The sequence below is a fragment of the Pteropus alecto genome, unplaced genomic scaffold (genome assembly GCF_000325575.1).
Source record: "Pteropus alecto unplaced genomic scaffold, ASM32557v1 scaffold101, whole genome shotgun sequence".
In the NCBI taxonomy this organism is placed as follows: domain Eukaryota; kingdom Metazoa; phylum Chordata; class Mammalia; order Chiroptera; family Pteropodidae; genus Pteropus; species Pteropus alecto.
In genome coordinates this window covers 11482230-11507119 of record NW_006432945.1, presented here as the reverse complement: position 1 = coordinate 11507119, position 24890 = coordinate 11482230, and the positions used below count along the sequence as shown (strand labels likewise).

The window sequence follows — 24890 nt, the reverse complement described above, 5'->3', positions numbered from 1 at the left end:
GAGACGGAGGTGAGCCGCGTCCGCGCCGGCCGCCGCTCGGGTGCACGCCGCCGCCGCCGCCGCCTCGTCCCTCCGGCGCACCATGGAGCTCTCCCCGTCGTCCGGAGGAGCCGCGGAGGCGCTATCCTGGCCGGAGATGTTCCCGCGACTGGAGTCCGACTCGCCGCTGCCCCCGGAGGACCTGGACGCGGTTGTCCCCGTCGACGGAGGTGAGCCGCGTCCGCGCCGGCCGCCGCTCGGGTGCACGCCGCCGCCGCCGCCGCCTCGTCCCTCCGGCGCACCATGGAGCTCTCCCCGTCGTCCGGAGGAGCCGCGGAGGCGCTATCCTGGCCGGAGATGTTCCCGCGACTGGAGTCCGACTCGCCGCTGCCCCCGGAGGACCTGGACGCGGTTGTCCCCGTCAGCGGCGCCGTGGCTGGTGGCATGTTGGACCGCATTCTTCTGGAGTCAGTGTGCCAGCAACAGAGCTGGGTCCGGGTGTACGGTAAGGATCACAGGCCGTCACAGAGGCCGGTGTATATTTCCTTCGCCCAGGCTTTAATTCATTCCCTGATCTCAGTCCCCATTCATCCTGGGTCAGTTCCCCACATCTCTTTCTCTTCTTGGATGCATTTCTGACAAGTTCTCCAGACTCGCACTTGGGTAGAGATGTGACTCAGTGCGGTCTTTGGACCTTTTCAGGAACCTGCAGTAAGTTTAAGGTAGAGTTGGGCTATGCAGACTTAATTCTTAGGTGATTACAGGGAACTGTCAAACGATCTTCAGGAACGTCTGATGGAACACGCCATGAAATCAAGTGAACAGAGTTTTCGTTTCTTTCTCGTGATTGAGGCAAGGCTGGAAACCATGATATTATGAAGAAGGTTAGAGCGTGGGATAATAATGTAATAAAATAAACCAAAAGTATTTATTTGGTGGGAACAGACTGTATAAGCTCTTTCTGAACCTCAGTCTCCAAAGACAACCGCTGATCCTGAGGGGTGTGGGTTATTTCAGATTGCAGTATTGTTTCTGGTTCTCTTTGTAAAGTGACTGGATTGCTACTCAGCAAGTTAAAAGTGATGAACACACTAAAACTTTCCCTTTCTGCATTCCTAGTAACCACCTCTTTAATTAAAACTGATGAGATCCTATTAGGGTGAGCCTTGTGGCAGCATGAAAACCATGCTGGTTTTGAAAACTCATAGCCCAAGGACTTATATCTTGGCATTCAGGACTCAACGGTGGCTTTCCAAAATATTGGAATGTCAAGATGTTTATCATTTAACTCACATGAACACAAAAGACGTTAGTAATGTGGCTTAGTCTAAGAAGGCAAATTTGAAGCACCTGGGATCAAACACAGTCTTAAAGATGTTATCCTGCAGTCATGTGCATCTAGGCCTGCGATGATGGAGCACCTTATGTTTCTTTCTTCATTCTTCCGAACAGGGTATGTTTATTCAGGAGTGACCAAGACTTTGTTGTCTCTCTAGTTAGTTCAGTTGATTTCAAGACGTCATATCTATCGTTATCAGAAAAATCAGAACTAGGAGTTAAGAGATTTGAGTTTGCGTCTCATTTCTGCCGCTAATGTGGCTATGTGACTTGGGGCAGATCAGGTCACCTTTTTTAACTTCTTTTTTCTCATCTGTAAAATGAGTGGATTGGATTAAATAATTTTTTACTGACCCTTTCGGTTCTAAAAATCCAGTTCTTATAACCAGTTCTTATGGATGTATGTATGTATACCATTTTGTATTTTGCTTGATGTTTATATGCTTCTTGATGTTATTCTAATTAACTGAGATAATTAATGCAGCGAAGTGGAAGATCATGCAAGGTCACCCAGTTCATTCTCAGCAGATTAAAAACTTTAGTACCTGATTTTCCATCCACTTGTTAATCCCATTTAGCCGATAGTTTATAGCAAGGTTGAGAATCTGAAAGTGAGCTTGAATTAGAATATATATTGTGATTAGCACATTTTCCCATTCTATCCTTCGTATCCTTATAGACTTCTTTGCCATACTGTTTGTTTTAATGAAGTCAGAGATAGGGCTGTGTTACTGCAAGAATAGGTATATATAATATTTCAGCATATCAGTTTCTAAAACTATTCTCTGGATTTTCTAGACCGAGGTTAACTATCATTCTTTGCATTTAACCAATAAAAAATATGTGCTTGTTTTTGTTGTCCATTCCTAAGGCAAGATTTATGAGAGGTGTGTGTGTATGTGTATTTTTAAATATATATAGGTATGTATGTATACACATACATACGTATATATACTCTCACACACACATGCATAGTGTGTGTTTCATTGTGAAGTCGCAGACTTTTTACTGCATTGAATTAACCAAAAGTTGTTTTTATGTACTGTTTAGAACTGCCACTTTCCTGCCTCTAAAGCTGCTCATTCTGCATACTGCTTTGCTGTCTTTAGTTTGATGTAAATATTCCAAAACTGTCTTAATGACTCTTGGCTTTTCTATGTTTTTAGGTAGTTTTTAAATTGCCTATTATATAACTCTTTGAAGAGCTTTGAAGTAAAAATAATGGACCATAGAAAATCAATTTGGAAAATACTAGTTTGTTTTAGTTTTCTTGTTTACTTGATTGTTTTTGGGTATTCAAATCCTGATTGTTTTGGAATATCTGGGTTCTTCTATGCAATTAAAGAGACTTTGATGAGTGTAATGTCTTTTAAAGAAATCCAGAAACTGAGAAACCTAGTCCAGATTATGCCACTGGGGGTTGAGAACCTGGGTTTTCATTCCGGCTTTGCCACAAATTGGTTGTCTAACTTTGGGCAAGTAATTTTAACTCTGTGGGTCTAGATTTCTACATAAAATATGGAATCTGGAGTAATTGATGTCTATGGTTCATTTTAGCTTTAGAGTTGTCTGATTCTATGGCCTGCCCTGTTATTTTACCTACAACTTGGCCTAGTGATTCCAGCCTGACTCTCAGGGCCAGGCACCAAGCAAGCCCTTAATGCATTTAAATCATGATTGTCAGGGTATTCTGGGGAGCACTTTAATCAAAAGGTCAATGAACTGAGTTTTGGAAGAAGGAATGTTGAGGGCAGATGTAAATTTGTTTGGAATGTTTTCACAAGATAGGAAGGTGGGGATGAGGATCTTGCTCAGTTCTGTCTCATTCAGTTTTGAGACCTAACCTAATATAGCCATGTGGGTTTTAAGGTAGGGTGCAAAATAAGGAGCTGTATTAAGTGCTTTTGGCTTTTGGCAATGGTTCACATCCTCTGCAGCACACTTATGTTTGAAATCAGTATGCAAACAAACAGCAGCAACAAAAATACGTGTCCCCCCTTCCCAGAACATCTTAACGGAAACATTTAGAAGACTAGGCACTGTTTTGAGTTTGCTATCGACAGGTCTGGATCTTTGGTTGATACCTCTGTCTGTCTGTCTCCCTCCCTCTCTCTCTGTCTCTCTTTGTCTGTCTGTCTCTCTGTCTCTCTCTCCAGAGCTTTGTGTTTTAGAAAACTTTTCTGGAATGTTCAGAGCTTTATAATGGGCGGATCTATATTTAGAACACAAAGAAATGCACATCTTTGAGACACAACTAAGAGAGAGTGTTTATGCTGTCCTGTCCATTTTCTTTTAGTTGTAAAATGTTTCATTTGTTTTATTCCATTATTACAATAAGTTGTGCCCGCGCCCTGTCAAGACTATAAAATTTTTGACACCAGGGAGTCTGTTAAGTTTATCTTTGTATTCCTATCTTGCCACCCCCTTCATTGTTACCATGTCTAGCAGATTGGTACCTTGCTCACAGTAAGTCAATGTCTGTTGAATGTTGATCTTTCTGTACTTTGACCATCCGGATCTCAACCTGACTGATTGTATGGGTGGTAGAGTAGCTTAAACAAAGGCATGCCACAAACAGCTAAATATGGATGCAGAATCCAAGAGCATCAAATGCAGAACATTTTTCAGATATTTATAGCCTCAAAGCGAAGTCAAAAGGAAACGGGAGCGGCAAAGCCAGCCTCACTGTCTGTGCTTTCTGGTAAACAATGAGAACATTAAAATTAACTACTTTACCATGAATGGATGGCGAGTGTAGGACATCCTTTGGGAGAAATTTAAGATACCAATCTCTAGAGGTGCCTCTCTTGGAGCTTAGCACCCATCAGTACAATAGGTCTGCAAGTGTATACATGGATGTGCTCTTGGATAGTTAGAGGGGAAATATAGTTGCCACAATAAAGTGATCACCAAGAAATCATATTAATTTTAGTAATAGCAGGGTTTATCTAAAATAGTCAATTAATAAAACAAATAACATCAACATTATTGCTTAACCATTAAGCTAATATTAAGCTAATATACAACTCCTTGTTGATTGATGGCTGATAGGGACCTACTTGCTGGAAAGGTAAGGCAGGTACTATCAGCAAGCAGAACTAAAAAAGAGAAATAATTATACTGCATCAAATGCCACATAATTCCAGAAGGGTGACAATGGGAATTTAGTAAAAGTTTATCGTGAACTGCATGCATATGAGTTGATGGAGGCAGAAGTCTTATCTGTTGTAATCAGTAATATTACTCATGTTTCACTAATTAAGACAAAGGATGAGATATATTTTATTGTCTTTTTAGATACTGTGTCTCTATATTTACTTACAATGTTGCAAGCAGTAACAAGTCTAGGAAGTTGTTTCATTTTGGTCCAGTATGAATTAGATGTGACTAACTGGCCTTATGCAGAATGTTCTTAACATAATTAACTTAATATTCTTAGCAAATCACTCCTTCTTATATGTCTTAAATATGTACCCCACAATTCCTGTTTTGTTTTAATCTATAAATGAATGATATTGTTCAAGCAAGACTAAAAGTTTTGTGTGCTCTAGCTAGTTGCTTGCTAGAAGAAAATCAGTGAACGTGTACCCAGTACATCTCAAACCATGTTCATGTTACTTAAGTGTTTTAATTTCCTCAGATACTGTTAACTGAACTTTTACACTGTTTATTTTAAATTATATCGATTTCAGATAGCCCCGTTTTCTTCCTTTGAGAAATAATTTGTATGTCTCATTTTAATCACGTGTCCTAGTGGCGTTTACGGAAGGACAATTTCCTTTAGTAATTTTCTGTCCCTTATCATGTTGCTTCATTGCTGTTTCATTTTCAGAGATGGAACTATACATCCACAATCTCTTTTCCAAGACCATTTAGACTAGAGTTTTTCAGAATTCAATTTTTTTTTTTTTTTAAGAAAATATGGTATATATACAGTGACATTAACCTCTTACTGGAGTCTGGAACAACATCTAGGAGTCAGTCTTGTTACTATTTCTGCTAAGACTATAAATAGTGTTATGTTAGAGCAGGTCAGATTTTGCTGCCAAAGAAGTTATGAAAAAAGGGTTTGCAGAGCTTTTTGGATTTAGGAATTGCAGGTATAGAATTGAGGACCTGTACAAATTTTCTGATATAGGTAACATGAAATTCTAGAATGCCCCTATTTATTTGAGAATAGTTTGTTTATAAGGATTGCCTTTATTTTTTTGAGATAAAATTCAGTACATACACTTTAAAAAATGATGTACAGTCAAGTCATGTCGAATGAAATTAATTTCTCTGATTTACTAAGGAAAAGAAAAAGGATTCACATGACTAAGAAAGTGGGCTTTACTGAGATTGTAAGGAAATGGTGGCAGTGCAGGGGTTTCTAATGCTTTGTTCCATTAGAAGAATGAGATGAGGTGAAGCAGAGAATTTATGTCCTTGTTCTTTGCACATTACTCTCTTCAGTAGCACAGAGTGATTTGATCACCTTTTAAGTAGGTGAACCACAAAAAAGTATTCAACTAATGACTGAGTTAATCCAGAAAGAATTTAGCTGTCTGCTCCCTTGTCCCTCCCTATTGGAATAACTTTTAAGTAACCGGAGAGGCGTTGGGTCTTGTTAACCAGGAGGAGTTTGACGTGTGCTGAGGGCACCGCTGAAATTGCTTCACCCTGTCTTGGCAGTGGGATAATTGCTCTCTGGTGTTTGTGAAAACACCTTTCTTTCCAAAGGCTATCGAGTGTTTCTTAAGACCTGTAGGTAGAGTATCCTTTACCAATTTAATGTAGCTTATTTTCTAGAGAGAAGGCAGCCATCGAGAAGTACGTGATATGGAAATAGTAGGAAAAATAAAAAGGTGTCCTGAGGCCCAGCACAGTGGTATTAGTGGGTATACTATAAACAGAAGAAGTAAAAAAATGAGCCCTTGAAGTCATGACAAAACTTTATTCCCTAGACTGTGATACAGAAGTTATCCTCTTATCTTTACAGCAGGGTTCAGATGTTGGGAGTCTGAGTTTTACCTTACCAAGTGTTGGTTACATTGATTACTTGACTGTGTCTACTTTGCTCGTAAGGGTCCCATTTAGATTTGATTGCATCCATACTCCTCCATAAATTGTCTTCAGTATTGCTAAAATTCTGTTTACATGGTGTCATTTTTAGTAGGCTTTCTAAAAGTACCCCTGACCCTGCTTAAGAGTCTAAGAGATTGTTAAACCACGTTGATTCTGTTTGGGAGACTGAAAATTTAGAGAGGAAAATACATAATGCAAGAAAACAAAATTCAGAATAGTGTGGAAAGTTAAAAAGAAACTGTAAAGTTGATCGTCCTGAATACTTTTTAAAACAATCCTTTGTTTCCTCATTGAGGAAACTGGTTCAGGAAGTGCAACTTATTCCCAAAATTGGAGACAAATTCCACAGTTTGTCAGGATTAGAACCCTTAACCTCAGATTCCTCAGCCTCCTGTTTTAGTTTCTAGATCTTACTGCTTCCCTTAGGGAGATGGCCTTTTAGAGCTGGAGGTCAGGCACACTCAACAGTGAGAAATAGCAGATTGTCAGTTTCACAGTCTTTAAGGGAAATGCTGGAAGTACCATTACCTAGGTAACAGAAAACAAAAATGGGCAAAACATCCAGAAAGTAGGAGGATGAGAATAATCTCATAGCGATCCTTAAGAAGTAGACTGGAGGACACATTAGATATTTTCGTCTCTGCTTTCCTCAATTCTTTATCCATAAATTCTGTATTCTGAGATTGGAAGTGATGTTTTAAGAAATTTGAATGTTTCCTTTATGATGCTTAGAACCCTAGATAATCCCTAGTAACTTTCTACCTTCCCTTTTGATTTCTAACCTCTAATTCATATCATTAAAAAATACCTTATAAAAAATCCAAAGAAAATTAAAATTATCTGTAGTTCCATCTCTCAGAGATAACTGTTCTTTTAATATTTTATTGTAGTCTAGTCTTTTCTGTGTAAAAATGTACTTATTTGTGCATATTTGCTATCATACAACATATATTTTGTTTCCTGCCTTTTTACTAACTGTCTTTTCTTATTTTTTGAAAATGTTTAGAATTTTTTCAAATATATTTTTGGTTTTAAATTCAGTTTTAAAAATAGGTAATATATTTTCTTCTCTCAAAATTCAAAAGGTATAAGAGGGTGTCCCTGAGGTCTCTGTCACCCCTCCTCCGTCACCCCTTACTTGCCATCTGGCAGGCAATCATTGTCCCTTCCACGTAATCAATAAATGGTTAATGTTCTTGTGTACCCTTCCATACCTAGTCCATGTACATAGAAGCAGATAAATAGATAAGTAAAAACTCTTCCAATAGTGGGGTCCAAGAAATTTAGATTAAAAAAATATTGTCGTGGTTTTTGCAAGGTTAACGAAATGACTGGAGCAGGCCCGGAAAGGGGGTTGGCTAGGAGTTCTGGGAGTCTGGGGCCAGTCGTTAGTTGCTTTCATCTGAATTGATATCACTGTAACTTTTACCGTGCAACTGCTTTTTTCTCCTTTTCGACACAAATGATAACCCGTTATAGGAACTGATCTACACCTTGTATTATTCCTCTTTCATATCCCCACTTCACACACAAGATATTAATATATTAATATATCTTGGATATATTTTCCTGTCAATGTGTAAAGCAATTCCTCATTCCTCTTATGGCTACATAATGCCTGGATTAGTCATAATTTATTTAACCATTCCCCAAGTCTTGCTGGTACAAGCGATAAGGCAGTGAATCTTGAATATAAGCCATCTATAAGAAAAAAAATCATAGAATTGCTAGGTCAAAGATATGTATATTTGTAATTTTGAAAGATATTCCCAAATTCCTCTTCTCAGGAGTTTTACCTATTGATCCTTCACCAGCAGTGTGAGAGGGTGCCTCTCTCCCCACACATAGGGAATTATCAAGACTTTTTGAATCTGACAATCTAAAAGGTGAAAAATAGTTTAATTTTAATTTTTTATATTGTATTAAGTATGATTGAATATCTTAAACAGCCATTTAAATAAATCCTTTTCTGTGAGCTATACATATCTTTTGCCCAATGTTAATAGGTTGGATCTCTTCCTTAGTGATTTGTAGGAACTCTTGCTATCTTAAATAAAGGACCCTTTCTCCGCCATGAGTTGCAAGTATATTCCCCCCCACCTTTTTTTTTTTTGCCTCTATGAAGAAATTATTTTTATGCAGTCGAATGTATCCGTCTTTTACAGCTTTTTGGTTTTATGTCACAGTTAGAATGGCCTTTCCTAATCTGAGGTTATAAGATAATGCTCCCATGGTGTGTCTAGTGCTTCTTTGTTTTCACTTTTTGCATTGAAATCTTTGCTCCATTTGGAATTCATCCTGGAATAAGGTACAAGATATGGATGCAACTTCGTTTTTAGAAAGATGGCTTTCCAGTTGTCTTGACATCATTTGTTGAATAATTTATCTTTCCCCTACTGATTTAAGATGACTCCTCTATCCTTTACTAGATTGCCATTTGTATTTTGGTTTATTCCAAGACTTTCTGCTCTGTTCTCTTGGTCTGTCATATGCCAGTATCACACTGCTTTATTACAGAGGCTTTATAATATGAAAATATAATTTGTTAATGACTAACGTGACTTATCCAACCATTATCCAACTTTAGACATTAACATTTTTCAAAATTTTTGTATTAATAGTCTACTGATTATCTTTGTGTGCAAATGTTTGAATTGATTCTGAATTTTTTCCTTAGGCTGAGTTCCCAGAAGAGTATGCTTTTGAAGGCCTGAGACTTAGTGCCAGTTTAGTGTGACCTTCCTGGAAAGCAGTTCCTGCTACAAATTATATGAAAGTATGGTTTGTAACTTAAAGTCCTACTTCTGTGCTGCTACTTTCAGCATATTGAAGTATTTTTATGTAGATTTCATGTAGTGCTTTAAACATTATTTAGCACATATTAAATGTCCTCAGAGTTCTTATGCTTATAAGACTGCCCATCAAAAACTGAGTTGTTTTGCCAGTGGTGGTACTTTTTGACTAATGGTATATTTCCAAGTGAATAAGAGAAGGGCATGAGTATAGTAGAGTCAAAGCAGTTGGTCTGCTAAAGGTCAAATCCATGACCGTGGCCTTATTTATACTACATTAGACACTCCAACTGAAATAACCTGACACAGACACGTAATGTTTTAGATACCCTAAGAACATAGTTGGTGGCTTTCATCTCAGCTGTTCATGTCCTGTTTCTAGAACTCTTTGTTTCTCAGAGTATTAAGAAGGAATTGACATTCATGAAAGTTCTTCTGAACATGATTTGAATATAGGTTCACTTGATTGTAGCTTGATGAACAACTGAGATGTGTAACTTATATAGTACTGTGTTAATATCTGAGTTTTTAGCGTGGGATTAATTTAGGTATGTTCTAAGGAAGTTTATTATAATGTCACGCAAAGCCAAATTCAAAGAATGGCAACAAGAACTAATGGTAATGACAACAGTAATTTTATTATTTATTTGTTTGTTTGTTTTTATTTTTTAAAATTTAATCAAAGAAATTATTTAAAAATTTTCCCCCATCTATCTCCTCCCTCCTCCCTCCCCTCGACAACAGTACTTTTAAACATTCAGAAAAAAAGGCAGGAATAGGAATTGTCCTCTGAAAAATCATGGTTTATATAGATCATTAACCAGTTAACCACATTTTCTTTTTAAAGGACTTTATATTTTTGGAGCAGATTTAGAGTCACAGCAAAATTGAGAAGAAGGTTCAGAGGTTTCCCGTATACCAGCTGTGTCCACACACGCACAGCCTCCCCCGTTTTCGTCATCTCTGTCCAGAGTGGCACATTTATTGCAATTGATGAACCTAATTAACATGTCATTATCACACAAAGTCTGTAATTTACACTAGGTTTGCTCTTGGTATTGTGCATTGCTTGGGTTTAGACAAATGTATAATGACATTATAGTATCTCAGAGAGAGTATTTTCACTGCTCTAAAAGTCTTCTGTGCTGTGTCCATCTCTCCGTAACCCCTACTCCCTACCCGTTAGCAACCACTGATAATTTTTACTGCTTCCATAGTTTTGCCTTTTCCAGAGTGCCATATAGTTGAAATCATGCCTCGATTTTTTTTTTTTTAATCAGTTAGCTCAGGGGTCCCTAATCCCCTGGGCTATGGACCAGTAGCAGTCTGTTAGGAATGAGGCTGTTAGGAATGAGGCTGCACAGCAGGAGATGAGCGGCAGGCAAGTGAGCAAAGCTGCATCTGTATTTGCAGCCGCTCCCCAGCGCTAGCATCACCGCCTCAGCTCCACAGCAGATCAGGCATTAGATTCTCTAGGAGCACTGGTCCCTGGTGCCACAGAGATTGGGGACCACTGAGGCTGTTTTGTATAGTATATAATATACACCCATGAGCATGCCTTGCTAAGTCACAAAGTAGCAGACTTAGAAAGGAACAAAGTAGTTTAATTTTTTGAAATGATGTAGAGCAATATGAGACTGAAAAGAATTTGATATTCAATTAATATTGTGGAGATTTGTAGGAATTTTGTTTGAATTAAATTTGGGTAGGATATAATGTATAACTATTTTGTTCCCATATTTCTCTTAGGCTTGACTATGCACAGTTTTCTATGTATTTGTAAGTTTCATGAAAGCCCCTGAGTGAGGAAACAAAGCCTTTCTAGTGCATGTTCCTGTGTAGACAAGGGCCAGTTTTGCCCAAGTGATTGGTGATTAGCCTGTATCAACAGACCTAGAAAAGATGGCCAGTACCATAGCTGCCAGCTAACAAAAGATGTTTCAAATATCTAAAAAATGACTACCTTTAGTGTTTTCTCATCTCATAAAGACTTCATAGCAGTTTTCCTTTCTACAGAAAAAAGATTTATGTACTTATTTTGAATCTAGCTTTATCGTGGTTAAGAAAAAATAGTATCATGTGTGGTGATTCCCATTAATATAGAAAGATACTCCAGATGATTTGGTGTGGCCATATTTCTTGCTGTTTCATTCAGGTCGGAAAGTCCTCAGTACATTCTAAATCAGTTTAAGAGATTTTTAGTTATTTGCACTTAAGGTTTTTGGTGTACACCTTGATTGTCATGCTCAACTTAAGAGAGGCTTTATTTTGTAATGTCTGTTGGCCGATAATCTTTCTTTTCCTGTAACTTAACTAGCAATGATAATGTTTCCCTTATATACCCAGTAATATTATTACATTTACTTGTGAGCACATTATATAAAATTATGTTTTACAAAGATTTACAAAGTGAAATCATACAATAATTGTCCTGTTTCTGGCTTGTTTCACTTGTAGCATATATCCTTGTAGCTTATATCAAAATTTCATTTTTTTAAGGCTGAATAATATTCCCTTATGTGTATATATCACATTTTGTTTATCCATTAATATGTTGGGGGACACTGGGTTGGGTCCACCTTTTGGGTTATTGTGAATAATGCTGCTGAACACGATGTGCAAATATCACTTTGCTGTCAATTCTTTTGGATATCTACCTTAGAGTGGAATTGCCAGGTCTGATGGTAGTTCCATGTTTAACCTTGTGAGAAACTGCCAAACTTCCACAGCATCTGTACCTTTCTACATTCCTACCAGCAATGCAGAAAGTTTCTAATTTCTACACATTCTTGCCCACGCTTATTTTCCATTCTTTTTTATTATAATAGTGACGTGATATATTATTGTGATTTTGATGTCCATTTCCCTAACGATTGGTAATGTTGAGCATCTTTTCATGTACTTAATGGCCATTTGTATATTTTCTTTGGAGAAATGTCTGTTCAAGTTCTTCTTTTATATTCTTAGTAGATATATTCGTGTTTTTCAAATTGTCAGTGGTAATGTTAATTACCCTATGTAGTAATCTTAACTCTAATAGTTACAATCATGAGCATAATTATAATAACAATAATGACAGTAAAACTTTTTGGGTGCTTACTATTAACCAGGCACACTTCTAGGTGCTTTATGCTATTAATTTATTTAATCTTCATAACTACCCCATGAGGTAAATACTATTATAGTCCTCATTTCATAGTTGAGGAATGAGGGCCATAGAGGTGTAAAGGAATTTTTGCAATGTTATACAGCAAATAAGTGGCTGATGTGGGATAAGAATCCAGGCAGTTCACTCTCTATACTCTTAAGTACTACACAGTTTGGCTTCTCACAGATAAACAATTCAAATTCTTATTATAAAAAGCATTCAGTGTGGTGTTTGTTAATTTGAACCTTGAAACTGTAGTTTACGCATGTGTTTTATATAGCACCATAACTATAAAATAGCGACATTTGATCTACTGGATATACTTTGGATGTCATGATGTTATTGAACACCTTTGTAGAGTTGTCCAAGTTTGATTAACTGTAGACGACATGAGACAGCTGTAGGTGGGTGAGTGGTGTGAATACATCTATATTTAAAAAAGTTAAAGTCTGCTAGCTATCTAATTATGTATTTTTAGCAGTAATACAAAATATGAAAATAGTTTTTTCCTATAAAATCATGACATTCTAGGCTCATTATTTATGTTTAATCCAGTCAGTGAGAATGCCAGAATTAAGAGTCCGTACAGTCTTAAGAACCATGAGTTGTATTCATTTGAGGCATAGCTTTATTTATTCTACTATTTATGTTTCAAACGTCTCTCCGATTTAATATCAGTAATTATGAAAAGAGAATCCACTTTCATAAAACCAAGTAAACCCAAACATTGATCACAGCTTAGCCAGTCTAACATTTTAGGATATTCGTAGAGTTCACATATTTTTCTCTAAAAGCCAGGACCATGGCTTCTTGGTGGGCTTGGTTTGCTTTTGTCTTAGTTTCTCTTGAACCTGGTTATCTTTATGGTGCATATGCTTCATAATTTAAACTTAATAATTTAAACTTATTCAAGGTCTCAGACACTTAAAGCATGATTCATACACAGTAACCTGTGTGAATCAGCTCTGAACTCTAACTTCTTTCCTACTAATAGATTTTAGTTTTTCAAGATCTCTGATTCTTTTGAGCTGTGGGCAGTTTAGCAGTGGGAAGTGAGTTACAGTTTTACGTTCCGATCAATTCATCTTTAAAGATGATTTAATACAGTATATCTGTTATTAGGGACATAAACATTTAGGTGTACTGTGTCCTCCTGATATTCTCATTAACTTTCTCTAATAGAGTTAACTGGGAATCTTTGAGTAATAAAGTAAATGATGCTGCAATAAATAGTAATCTTTTTGATGTTTTGACTGAACCATCTCAATCAGGTTCAATTTTCGAGATGAACTCTAACCCATTTTGTTTAACATTGTATGATGTTTTCATATTTTAGTTAAAAAAGCCCTTAAATGTGTCTTCCAAGTAACTGCATTTTAAAATAAACTTACATATATTTAAAAATAAAATATACCTCGAGCGAAGCAAATAGCAAGTTCTTATAAATAAAGCGCAATTAAGATCTGGAATATGAGTCTTTCAGGTTCTTTTAATGTATTCCAGAGAGTCAGAGCAGGATTCCAGTAACCTCCTTTCCCCATCTTTTCACAAATCACTTGTTATTTATAATACATTTTCAAGTTTTTCAGGTGTCATCAGACTTACTGGTTTCTTGTTTCTGAGACCTCCCTGTAACTGCTTTATGAAAAATCAGTACAACATTTTCTTTATGTAAGTCACCTTCAGAAATTTTGCGAATAAAATTTTAATCTCTTTTTTCTAATTTCCTCTTAATGTTCCTTTTTCAAAATGTGTAGCTCTTGGGCATGTATGATATACATTTCGTGTTCCTCATAGCAACTTTGTGACATAGAAAAGGTATAGATGAAGAAACTGAGTTTAAAGCAGGTTGCGACTTGCTCAGAGTTAGAGACTCAAATCCAGTGTTCCATCTACTTTGTACTAAGAGAAATCAAATGGTTCTGCTTTCTCTCATTTGTTGTCATTATATTCTTTTCCCCAAAACCCTAGGCTTCTCTCTGCTTTGGTCATGTTTCTCTGTTCATAGCTTAAAACAAAACAAAAGAAGAAACAAAACACCCAGCCCTGCTTTTTTATCTTACAGCATTTTTCACTAACTTTATCTCATTTTTGGTTTTAGTCTTCCTGATACTGTTTTTCATTTCTGGGGTTCTTTGGAAGCTTTTTGGAGATAGATTTTCTTTAAAAGCTGAGCCTGGCTCTAGGACTGCCTCATTTTTATTTATGGTATTCTGTACCTTGAAGAAAAAGGGCACCCTGAGTCTTCTCAAAGGAGCATAGAATCCATGGAGCTGACTCCTGTTGTTACCTGCTGAGAAAAATCAATGATGTGCCACCAGCCTGAGACTCATGAAATGTTCAACTGAATGGTTTTGGAATTTTAGGTGAGTGTGACAAAATTAGTGTGCTTTATCAGCAATCCTGTCATTGTCTAGACAAGTATGAGACTGTTCATTTGTTTTGTAAAGCCAACATCAGTTGAAAAACTTAAGTATTTTGGGAGACACTTTGAGTCAAAAAGAAAATGATGCTGTCTGCTTTAACTATGCTTAAGTCAAAAATGGAGAAAACGAAATCGACATGCTGCTTGTTTAAATGATATTTTCAGGTCTTCAGGAATGAAGACTGTAGTAGGAATGCAGTAAAAATGATTGGGTGTCAAAAATGACACGAGAAGTCACTTATCTGTTTGCATCCTAGTACATCATCTTAATGCGCATCCAGGAAGAAAATGAATCAAAACAAATGACTCCTGAACTGACTGTACTGTTGTCAGAAAGAAGTATCTCTGTGGTGCATGAAAAACCTATATTGGAGAGCTAGAATTTTTATAATCAGTGCAGTTCTATTTATATTTTGGCATACATTATAATATATAAAATTATAACCGGGATAAGTGTAGTCTTTGCATAAGGGAAGAATTAGTGATACCGATTTGTCAAATTTTTTAGCCTGGCTATTCATAAAATGAATCTATAGTATCTAATTTCCATTTCTTTGCTCACACACTACTCTGGACCATTTAGTTGTGTATTATTTAAAATTTAATTTTATCTTTAAGTCATAGTCAAGTTGACCAGAGGCTAGTGGTAAGAAATACCACGGATGTGGATAAAGAATCCTAGATTTCATGATCACATATAACATTGGTGCCAAATTCAACCTTTCATCCCTTATTATTAAAATTGAGTCTCTCAGACCATCTGTGTAAGAATCTCTGCGAATGCTTGTTAAAAATGCAGATCCCTGGACTCTTTCTGCCCCCATCTCCCACCAATCAAAATCTCGGAACCGTGCCTAGGATTTAAATTTTAACAAGCACACAGGTAATTTGGATGCACATTAAAGTTTGAGATCTCCATTTTCAGAAGATTCAACATGTTATATGCACTGCTCTCCTGTTTAAGATGATTAAATCAGGAGATCTGTGAAGGCAGAGAAGAAAAAGATATCTATTTTCAATTTAAGAATTAAATATGCTATATGCCTTAAACTTACATAGTGATGGATGTCAATTATATCCCAATAAAACTGAAAAAAAAGTTATCACTGAGGGATAGGGGAAGAATTAGATTTTGAGAGATATAATACAAAGCTAATGTGTAGTTATAGTGTTAATTTTATTTATTGGTTTCTCCTGAGGATGCAACTTGGACTTGAATTTTATAAAAATTCATGGCTTTGATCATCTAATGTTTGTTTAAGCAGGCTAGAAAGTACTGTAAGGCTTCTAAAGACTGCATTTTAGTTCCTATCGGGCTGAAGAAATACGGGTAAGCTGCGCTTTCAACTTGCCGTCTGGTCCCTACTTCATGATATTCTCTCACTCATACTGTTCTTCTACAGCTTTTCCAAAATTGGCCTTGATTTAAAATATAAAAACCTTACTGTAAATTCCCTTCACAGGCAGGTAGAGAATATTTCCATCATCCCAGAAGGTAGCCTCATGCCCCCTATATTCAGTCCCCCTTTCCCATTCCCAGCCCCTGGCAACCACTGATCTGATTTCTGTCCCTGTACTTCTAACTTTTCCAGCATGTCATAGACATGTGTTCATAGAGTATGTGTCACAATGCGCTTCCCTTTTAAAACAATAATATTCTCGTGTATGTGTGTACCACATTTTGTTTATCCATTTATCTGTCCATTTTACATTCTCACCAGTAATGCGCAAGGATTCCAGTTTTCCACATCCTTCTCAACACTTGTTATTTGTTTTTTGTTGTTTCATTTTGTTTTGTTTGATAATAGCCTTCTAATGTGTGTGAAGTGGTATCTCATTGTGGTTTTAACAACACACTTTTTTTTAAACTGTATTAAACATGTCTCTAAAAGTATTATATTTTGTTTTGCTTTTGAAATTAAGAGCTTAAATTATTTTTCAAAAGAATAACAGTAAACTTTTCTATCTTCCGATAACGTTTGTGATATTCTAACCAACCTAAAATTGGACTGCCCCAGGTTTCCTGCTCTCTCATGCTTAGTAGCTGGGACTGTCGAGCAGGTTTGAACAAACAACTGAAGAATCCGTGTTGTGCTTTAGGAGTTATTTTCCAATTCCTTCTCCGCAAACTCTCCGGCATACACATCTGCATCCTTTTCATGGCAGTATCATCTTCCTCACTAGTTTTTAGAAGGCCGTGATTCTAGTTTTATTACCAATTACTTTTCTCACACCTCTCCTACCCATGGTGTAAATGTTTGCTAACCCAAACATCTCATGAATTAAAGTTCTTAGGACTGTATTGTCTTGTGAGTTAGAGCTACAGAGATACTGGATTGGGTTCAGGACAGTCTCCCTACTACACACAAAATATAACAACGTATTTAAAGTTTTATATCATAGTAGTTTGCTTTTAAAAACTATGTATGAAAAGTGCTCTAACACTAGATTGGAAAGTAGGGATATATGATGCTACATATTAGACTAAATGAGCAAACCATCTCGACTATTTCTAGTTAAGAAAGGCATTCTTGAACAGTAGACACTTCATTGTCCATAAATTATTATGGCGGTGATGAGGGAAATTATATCATTGATACAGTTGTACATGTTTTAGCCAGTTGGCAAATACTTGAACATGTAAAGGACTAAGGCTTGGTGCTAAGTATTATAGGGGATTCAGATAATTATAATAACTAAAATTTTATAGTGATTACTATGTGCCAGACACTTCTTCAGGTACTCAGAATTTATTACTCCTGTGATTTTTACAACAACCATATCCTGTAATCCTTATTTTGCAGATGAGAAAACTGAGTCATATGGAAGGTAAATAAATATCTTGGTCAAGGTCACAAAGCTAATGGTGGAGCTTCCATTTGAACCCAGGTGGTATGGCTCCAGATCCTGTGCTTTTAACTTGTACTCTATACTTGAAAGTAGAAGTCATGGTTCCTGTTCTCAAATAACCTATAGTCTGGTCAACATGGTAAGTCTCAAACACATGCAAAGATATAAAATATATAATTTTAAAGGTTGTAGACTGTAAATACTGTAAGTAGAAAGATGGGTCCAATTAGTTCACTAGGTTGGCATAGCAAGATAGAGTCAAAATTCTATAGTCCAACAGTATTGCTGCATGATATTATTGACCAGCTGGGATGGGCTATGCACTGTGTTTGTATACTCTATGTGAGTAAGATGGAAAGTAACACCATTCTTTTAGGGTGGACTTTTTTGTTCACTTAAAAAAAATTTAGCCATGTGCAAGTAGTCATGTTGAATAGTTTATTAAAATTCTCTCAGTCGAAATCTACTTAAATAAAAATGTGGGCAAACTTCAAGAGTAAGTATATTTTATGACCCAACTGCCTCTTAAAGGGATTTCTACTTTCATTACCATTTGAAAATTGTTCTTCATAATCCATGGGAGATGCTGTGGGGAGCGAAGAGAAGAAGGGAACAGTTTCATTCATTCAGTCCCCATAATGACTTTTGTTAACATTGTTTAATGTTTTATGTCTGTGCTCAGAAATAGGATGTGTCATACATTACACAGCATGCTGTCATATGCAGTCTGCCTCCTCATGACTCTGAGTAAAACTGACTCAGTGGTTTGACTTAGGCCCGGCCTTCAGTGCAAGAGAAGCAAACATCCACTTAGAGCAGCTAGGGAATTAGGACTATTTTTCATTCTTTGGTCCTTCATTTTATGGCTACTTTTCCCCTCAGTCATGTATGACCTGTAGATTATAGGTTGAGTCTACTCTTCTTTGATCAATTTTATTTCCAGATGTGTCACAGATAGCAGGGTATAGTGGTCTTATCAAAGGTTATATTTTTTAAAGTAACTTTCCTTCTAACAACCACAGTTATCCAGTACTCAATTATAGTGTATTTAAGTATGTTTAAGCTCAGTGTTTTCTCTTGGCTTTGAATTGTCGAGTTTTAGTGACATATACAGCCTTTTAAAAATTAGGCAGCATGAGAAATGCTTCTCTTCTGAATTGGAGCATTTAAAGGCATAAAGAAGCGGTAGTCCCTTTTTTTTACCTGTGGGAATAACAAAAACAGCACTAACTCTTTCCATCCCCAGGTAGCAAGTAATCATGATACAGCATTCGTTTCTGTCATTAATAGTGCTTTCTCTGATTTGTAAAATTTCAAGGGTAGATTATTTGGGAAGAACACATCTTTTTGAAATTTCATTTGAACTACATAGAGGAAATAAATGAAACTCAAGGTTACAGAGGAAATGGAATGTACCTTCGACCACATTGCCTCTTTGTGTGAGAATTTATTATTTTTTTGTATATTTTGTGTAAGTCTAATCTTGAACACTGTTTTGACTGCAGTGTATATTGACTTGAGTAGTTTTTCATATGGGAAATATAAAGAAGCCAAATGTCGCATCCAGTACATCGGAGTTAGTTCCAATCTTTGGATGTTACCTTTGTGGGAAAAAACCTCAAGGCTAAAGATTTTTTTTCTTCACCTTATTGGGCAGATATAATCAAATATTAATCTTGGTCTTCTGACTTTGCTTTACCTGTCATAGGTTCCTTCCTCCCTTTTTCTTTTTTTACACTTAAAACCCAATTGCAAATAGTATTTTTTGTCAGGCTACGAGATGAATTTATATAATTAAATTTCCAGATAATTAGAGCATAACCCATTAAGTGCCAAGACCCTTTAAGGGCAAGCTTCTTGGATGGGAATATTCGAATTCGTTTTTTTGCCTCTTGGAAAGTATACACCGAACTTAATTTAACATTCTCTTTATAACTGTTGGGAGTAGTAGTGGTGATGGTTTTTACAGAAACTGGGCATTAAACTGAAATTTTATTTTATTTCCTTATTTGTCCACTAATTAGATATTAGTATCTTTAGACTAAGGATTAGGTGAGTTATCCCCAGGGAAGTAAACTAATTTTAATTTTTCCAAGATCACATGATTTGTGAGTGGCAGAATGTGACAGTAACTTCTGGGCAATCTGACCACAGAGCCTGAACTCTTAGCCACTAATGCCGCATTACCTCAACTTATTTATAAAAATCAGCGATGACATTCTACTAGAATGCCCTCAGTGGGTTTCAACATGGTGAGACTGCTCATCCCTATATAAAAATGCTGATCAGACCATTCTTTTCTTGAGTCTTTATATCTCCTTTTCTGGTCCTTGTCTCTTCATTTGGAGGCTTTTTAAAATCTAACATCCCACTGTCAGCGTAGCATACCAGTTTTAATCACTCTCTCTTTATTTCTTTCTGATCTTCTGTAGGCTTGCAGATCAGATAAGCAAGTTTGTTAGTGTTGTTAGTAATCTAAAAGTGAATAGGTCATAAGTGAGGATAATATAAATTACTAGATATCATTTCCAGATATGCAGCGTTACTGTGATAAGATACCATGTGGGACACTTAAGATTGTTTTCCAGCAGGATCAAATACTTTACTATTGTATTTAAATATACAGCTTATGTTTTTAGTTCCAGTTATCTTGTGGACACTGTGACATGAGTTTAGTAGATTTATTTCAGGTTATATGAAAAGTGTGCAAACAAGCAAACTTTGTTTATTGGAGTTGTTAATTCCAGGAACAAATAAACAGCAGGTACTTTGCAGTCACAATTAAATCCACAAATATTTGTTTTCTGCTATATGCAAGGTGCCAGGTGGGGTACAGATAAATATAAAACATGACTCCTCCCTTCAGAAGTAAACAGAATACAAGCATGTGAAAAGTAAATAACTTCTAATTGAATACACAATAACTTCTAATTGGATACACAAGAAACCTGAGGACCATTACATCTGGCGAATAGAACTAAGGTCGAAATATGGGAGAATGTGAATTTTTGGATTCTGAAATTTTTGCGATGAGCGTTATTTTCACAGTGTAGATAGGTGCTTAAGAAAAGAGAAGATTAACAACTTTAAGTAACAGTTCAGTACTATAGTAGAAGCAGTTCCCCAGTGATGAATTGATGAATGATACCTGTGTAAAGTGGGAAGATATCTCTCTGGTGTTTAACTTGGAGATAGAATTTGAACAGCAGGATGAATTTTTCTCGAGGTTTAGAGAATGAATGCTGTAACTGTATGATTTGTACGACTTTTATGTTACTTTCATTTACTTTTTGCAATTCGGAAATTTATGATATTTTGTAAGAGTTTGGGGCAGGAAAGTGAAATCCACGAGTTAAGAATGTAATTTGGTATAATTTGGTGTCTGTTAGAGCTCAGTGTTTCATTTGTCATCTTCCTCTTACTGTGTCCCTTCTCTTCCTCACCTTCCAGCTCCTTAGTAAACTTTCCTAAGGACTCTGCCTTCTTTTTTTTTGCGGGGAGTTGCGGGGAGGGGTCTAAATGACATGAAACAAAACACCTGTCATCTGCGTTTTCATAATCACTTTGGTCTCATTGTATCAGCCACCAGTAAACCTGGCAACCCTCTGAACAGCAGGACAGACTTGAATGTGGCATGTGTACAGAAGATTATTCACTTAATCTAAAAAAGTGCCACTAGAAAACAGTTCCATGTTCTTGGCTGTTTCTCCTTCCTTTTTGGGTGGAGACATGTTTGGGGGAAGGGATAATTTAAGTTGCTCTACTTAAATGTTTTACTCTCTAAAACATTTTGAAAATTTGTCTTATATGTAATTAGGCTCTTTAGTGTATTCGAGTTTCCATACAAGTTCTGGGTAGGGCTCTTACCCTGGCCCCTATGAGAGCCTGTCCATCGGACTTCTGTGAAAGAGCGTAGGGCAGTCCTGTAAGGTGTACGTAAGTCATGCCAGCCAGGGGTCCTAGCAGAGCCTGGGTGCTGTCTAAGTCAGGCGAAGCCCCTCATCTTTCTTACTGTACTCAACACTTAAAGGGCACTCCGTTTATTTTCAGATAATTATGTTCTTTATCAGTGATTGTCAAATCAGAGGGAGGTGTACAGGAGCATGGCGGTGGTGGGGGGGGGCTTTTATAAATAAATAGCTACCTTGCTCCCCAAGATTTTGATGAGTACTGGGAAGGAACATTTTGAGGCAGATGTTTATAAGAAATATTGTGTGGAATTTAATAATTGAGAGATTTCTTAATTCTTTATCTATTGCTGTATAACAGACCCCTCAAATTTAGCAGTTTAAAGCAACAGTGAACATGTATTGTCTCACACAGTTGTGTGGGGCAGAATTTCAGGAGCCAGTTAGCAGGGTTGTTCTGTCTCAGGGTGTCATAACATTGCAGCCATGATGTCAGCCAGGCCGTAGTCATCCATCTGAAGCTGTGTTTAGGGCAGGGTGATGCTCACTCTCAGGACTGTTGTTAGACTTCACTTTCGCACTGGCTGTGGGCAGGAAGCCTCAGTCCCCAGCCACGTGGACCTCTCTGTAGAGCTGTTGGGGTGTTCTCGGGACATAGCTGCTTGTGACCCTTAGAGTGAGTGATCCAAAAGAGGGAGCCAGGAGGGAGGGGCATGCCTTTTACGACATAGTCTTGGAAATTATATGAAGTTACTTCCACTTTCTTTTCCTTAAAAGGGAGTCATGACACCCAACCACCCTTAACAGGAGAGAATTAGGATTCGTATTTTAATGGAAGAAATGCTAAAAAGTTTGTGGACCTATTTTAAAACTGAGCAGGGGATATAAAATAAAATTGGTTTCTTTTTCTAATAATTGGCATTTAAAAAATATGTTGAGTCCTTCCACTGCAAGGTGTCATGGACTTGGGTAGGTTAAAGGCTCTGCCCTCTACAGTTACAGCCCTAGTTGGGAAGTTAGGCACATATGGAAACGAGAAACCAAGGTAAAATATATTAACAAAGTGCTTGTGAATTGCTTTTTCAAATTAACGTCACCTCAGTATTGTATCAGTTTATTCACCTTAATTGGAGAATGTTAAAAACCTTGTCTCTTCATTAAAAAAACAACCAAGAAATCTGCCATTCCTGAGTATGTATTAGTTGAACACCTTAGCATAAATTACAGAAATTCTGTAATTTAACTGCCTGATCTACCTATTATACCAAGTATATAAAGCATAGAGGAGAGAGAGCAGCATTTTAAGTAGATCGTACGAGCTCTCAAGTCTTAGGAGGATAGCCATTGTTCCTTTAATGATTCTGGTTAGCTGATTGCTCACATAAAAGAAATACAGATACCAAGTGAGAGTTCTGAATACAGAATTAATTATCCAGGCTGTCAGTTTATAAATCTTTATGTAAACTATTCTCCTTTTTGTAGCGTTGTATTTAATTAAGCATTTCCTCCTAGTGAGATAGTTTCTGTTTGAACGAGAGACAATATTGTGCAGCAGAAATATTGCGGGTTTGGGATTAGACAAATTTGGGCTCGAATATTTGTTATATATTACCTGTGTGACTTTGGACCAGCTGTTTAATCTCCGAGTCAGTTCCTCATCTATAAGAATAGTACCCATCTCTGAGGTTTATTGTGAAGAGTAAATGGAAATCATGTGAAGGGTTGCCGAGTAACTCTTAGATACTCAATAAATCTTAGTTACCTTCATTTACCTTCTAAGGTTTACTTCAATAAACCTTAGTTACTCATTTTCCTTACAAAATTAAAAGATAAGGCAGCCAAGAAAGGTTTCCTTGAGGAGATATGTTTAAATTGAGACCTGAAGGTCCAGCCCTTCCCAGGCAGTGGGAATAGCCTGTGCAAAGCTGTGGGTGAAGACGAGCTTGACAGTTCCAAGAACTTGGTCTGTGGCTCTGCCTGCACACAGTGGGGCTGAAATGGGAGCAGTAGGTGGGAGCCACAACCTAGGGCCCTTTGGGGTTATGGCGGGTATTTTCATTCTGAATACAGTGGAAATCATTGGATAATTTAAATCCAAAGGGTTTTAATTCTCATTTCCCAGATTTTGAGACAATAGGCTGCAGTTAATCCTAGAGAAGGGATTTATTTTTCTTTTATTCAGGATCTGAGATTCTAACGTTTATGACTTGGTTTCAAGATTTCTTTTTCTTTTTTCGAAATTCGATGAATAAACTTTTGCAGAGGGGATTCATATAGATATATGATCCTTTCTTAGTAAGAACTTTAGAATGAATTCAGGGACCGAGATAAAACCTCCCCCTCCTCGCTGCTCCGTTTCTGCTCCCAGAATCGAAGTTATTTTTTCCTCTGCTCTCTTTCTTCCAATTACTGCATTTTTAAGGACGTTAAGGATTGAGCATTTGAAGTGAGTTCTGTTGTCTCCCTCTGTTGTTTTTCTGTGGAACGTTGCACGGTTTTTACTGTTGGCTAAGCAGATTTTCTGGAACATTTCTAAGGCACATATACTCCCATTCCCTTTTTTTTCTCTTCTTGCTAACAACCTTCTATTGTTATGCCTCTATATTTTGGGACATATAGTAGAGAATAATGTTGGGGATTAATTAAGCTTTGTTAATTTTTAAATGGCTTTCTGAAAGTTTGGGAGTTTTATTTCACAGAATGAAAAATCTTGTCAGCGCTTTTAGGAAGAGAGTCAGCTTTAGATGCTGACCGACAATTTCAAATAGTCAAATACTTTGACCTTCAAAATACTCAACAGCAGAGTTAAGGATTTTGTGAAATGATTTGTTTGTGGCCAAAAATATCATGGCTGTGATTTGGATGATTTGGTTAAACCAATACCAAATACTTACCTTTCTAACTAAATAAAAATATGTGATGTGTCTAGTGGGGGTACCATTTTTATTCACCATTTCTGCTCTTCTGGATTGCCAAAGACATTTTGGAAACAGATGCACTCGCTTCTCTCCCACTCAGAAGCACTCAGGAAAGGAGCTGGTTGTGTTCCTACCCCTGTTAGCTATGGAGAAGGAAGAGGGAGAAGATGAGTAATATTTAATGACCCTTTAGTGTGTTAGCTAGTGTATATTAGACACTTATTTTTCTCATTTAATCCTTATAAACGTTTTTATAACACAGGTGATATTCTCTAAAACATATGTTTAAAAAGATTAAGTATCTTGCCTGTGGTCACACATCTCTTAAATAATGCAGTTGAAATTTGAACCCAGGCGTGTCTAATTCTGTAGCTGTGTCTGTCCTTCCTTTTTTAATCTCCCGCCTTCCTTTTCCTTCCTCCTTTTCCTTCGTCCCTCCTTTCTTTCCTTTTTGATCCTTCTCTC

At 36.9% G+C, this 24890-nt stretch overlaps 1 protein-coding gene across 4 annotated transcripts in view; it reads left to right on the top strand.

Moving 5' to 3' along the window:
• The first annotated feature begins 196 nt into the window (after nt 1-196).
• Nucleotides 197-24890, top strand: part of RASAL2 (RAS protein activator like 2) — a 244807-nt gene continuing 220113 nt past the window's right edge. For 3 of the 4 annotated variants that reach the window (XM_006907785.3, XM_015586235.2, XM_025043938.1), the window contains exon 1: nt 198-484. In XM_006907785.3, coding sequence (XP_006907847.2) covers nt 283-484 — 202 coding nt within the window. In that variant the 5' untranslated portion in view covers nt 198-282. Of the gene's footprint in view, nt 485-24890 lie in introns of all 4 variants that reach the window. The other variant, XM_015586236.2, reaches the window with a different exon arrangement.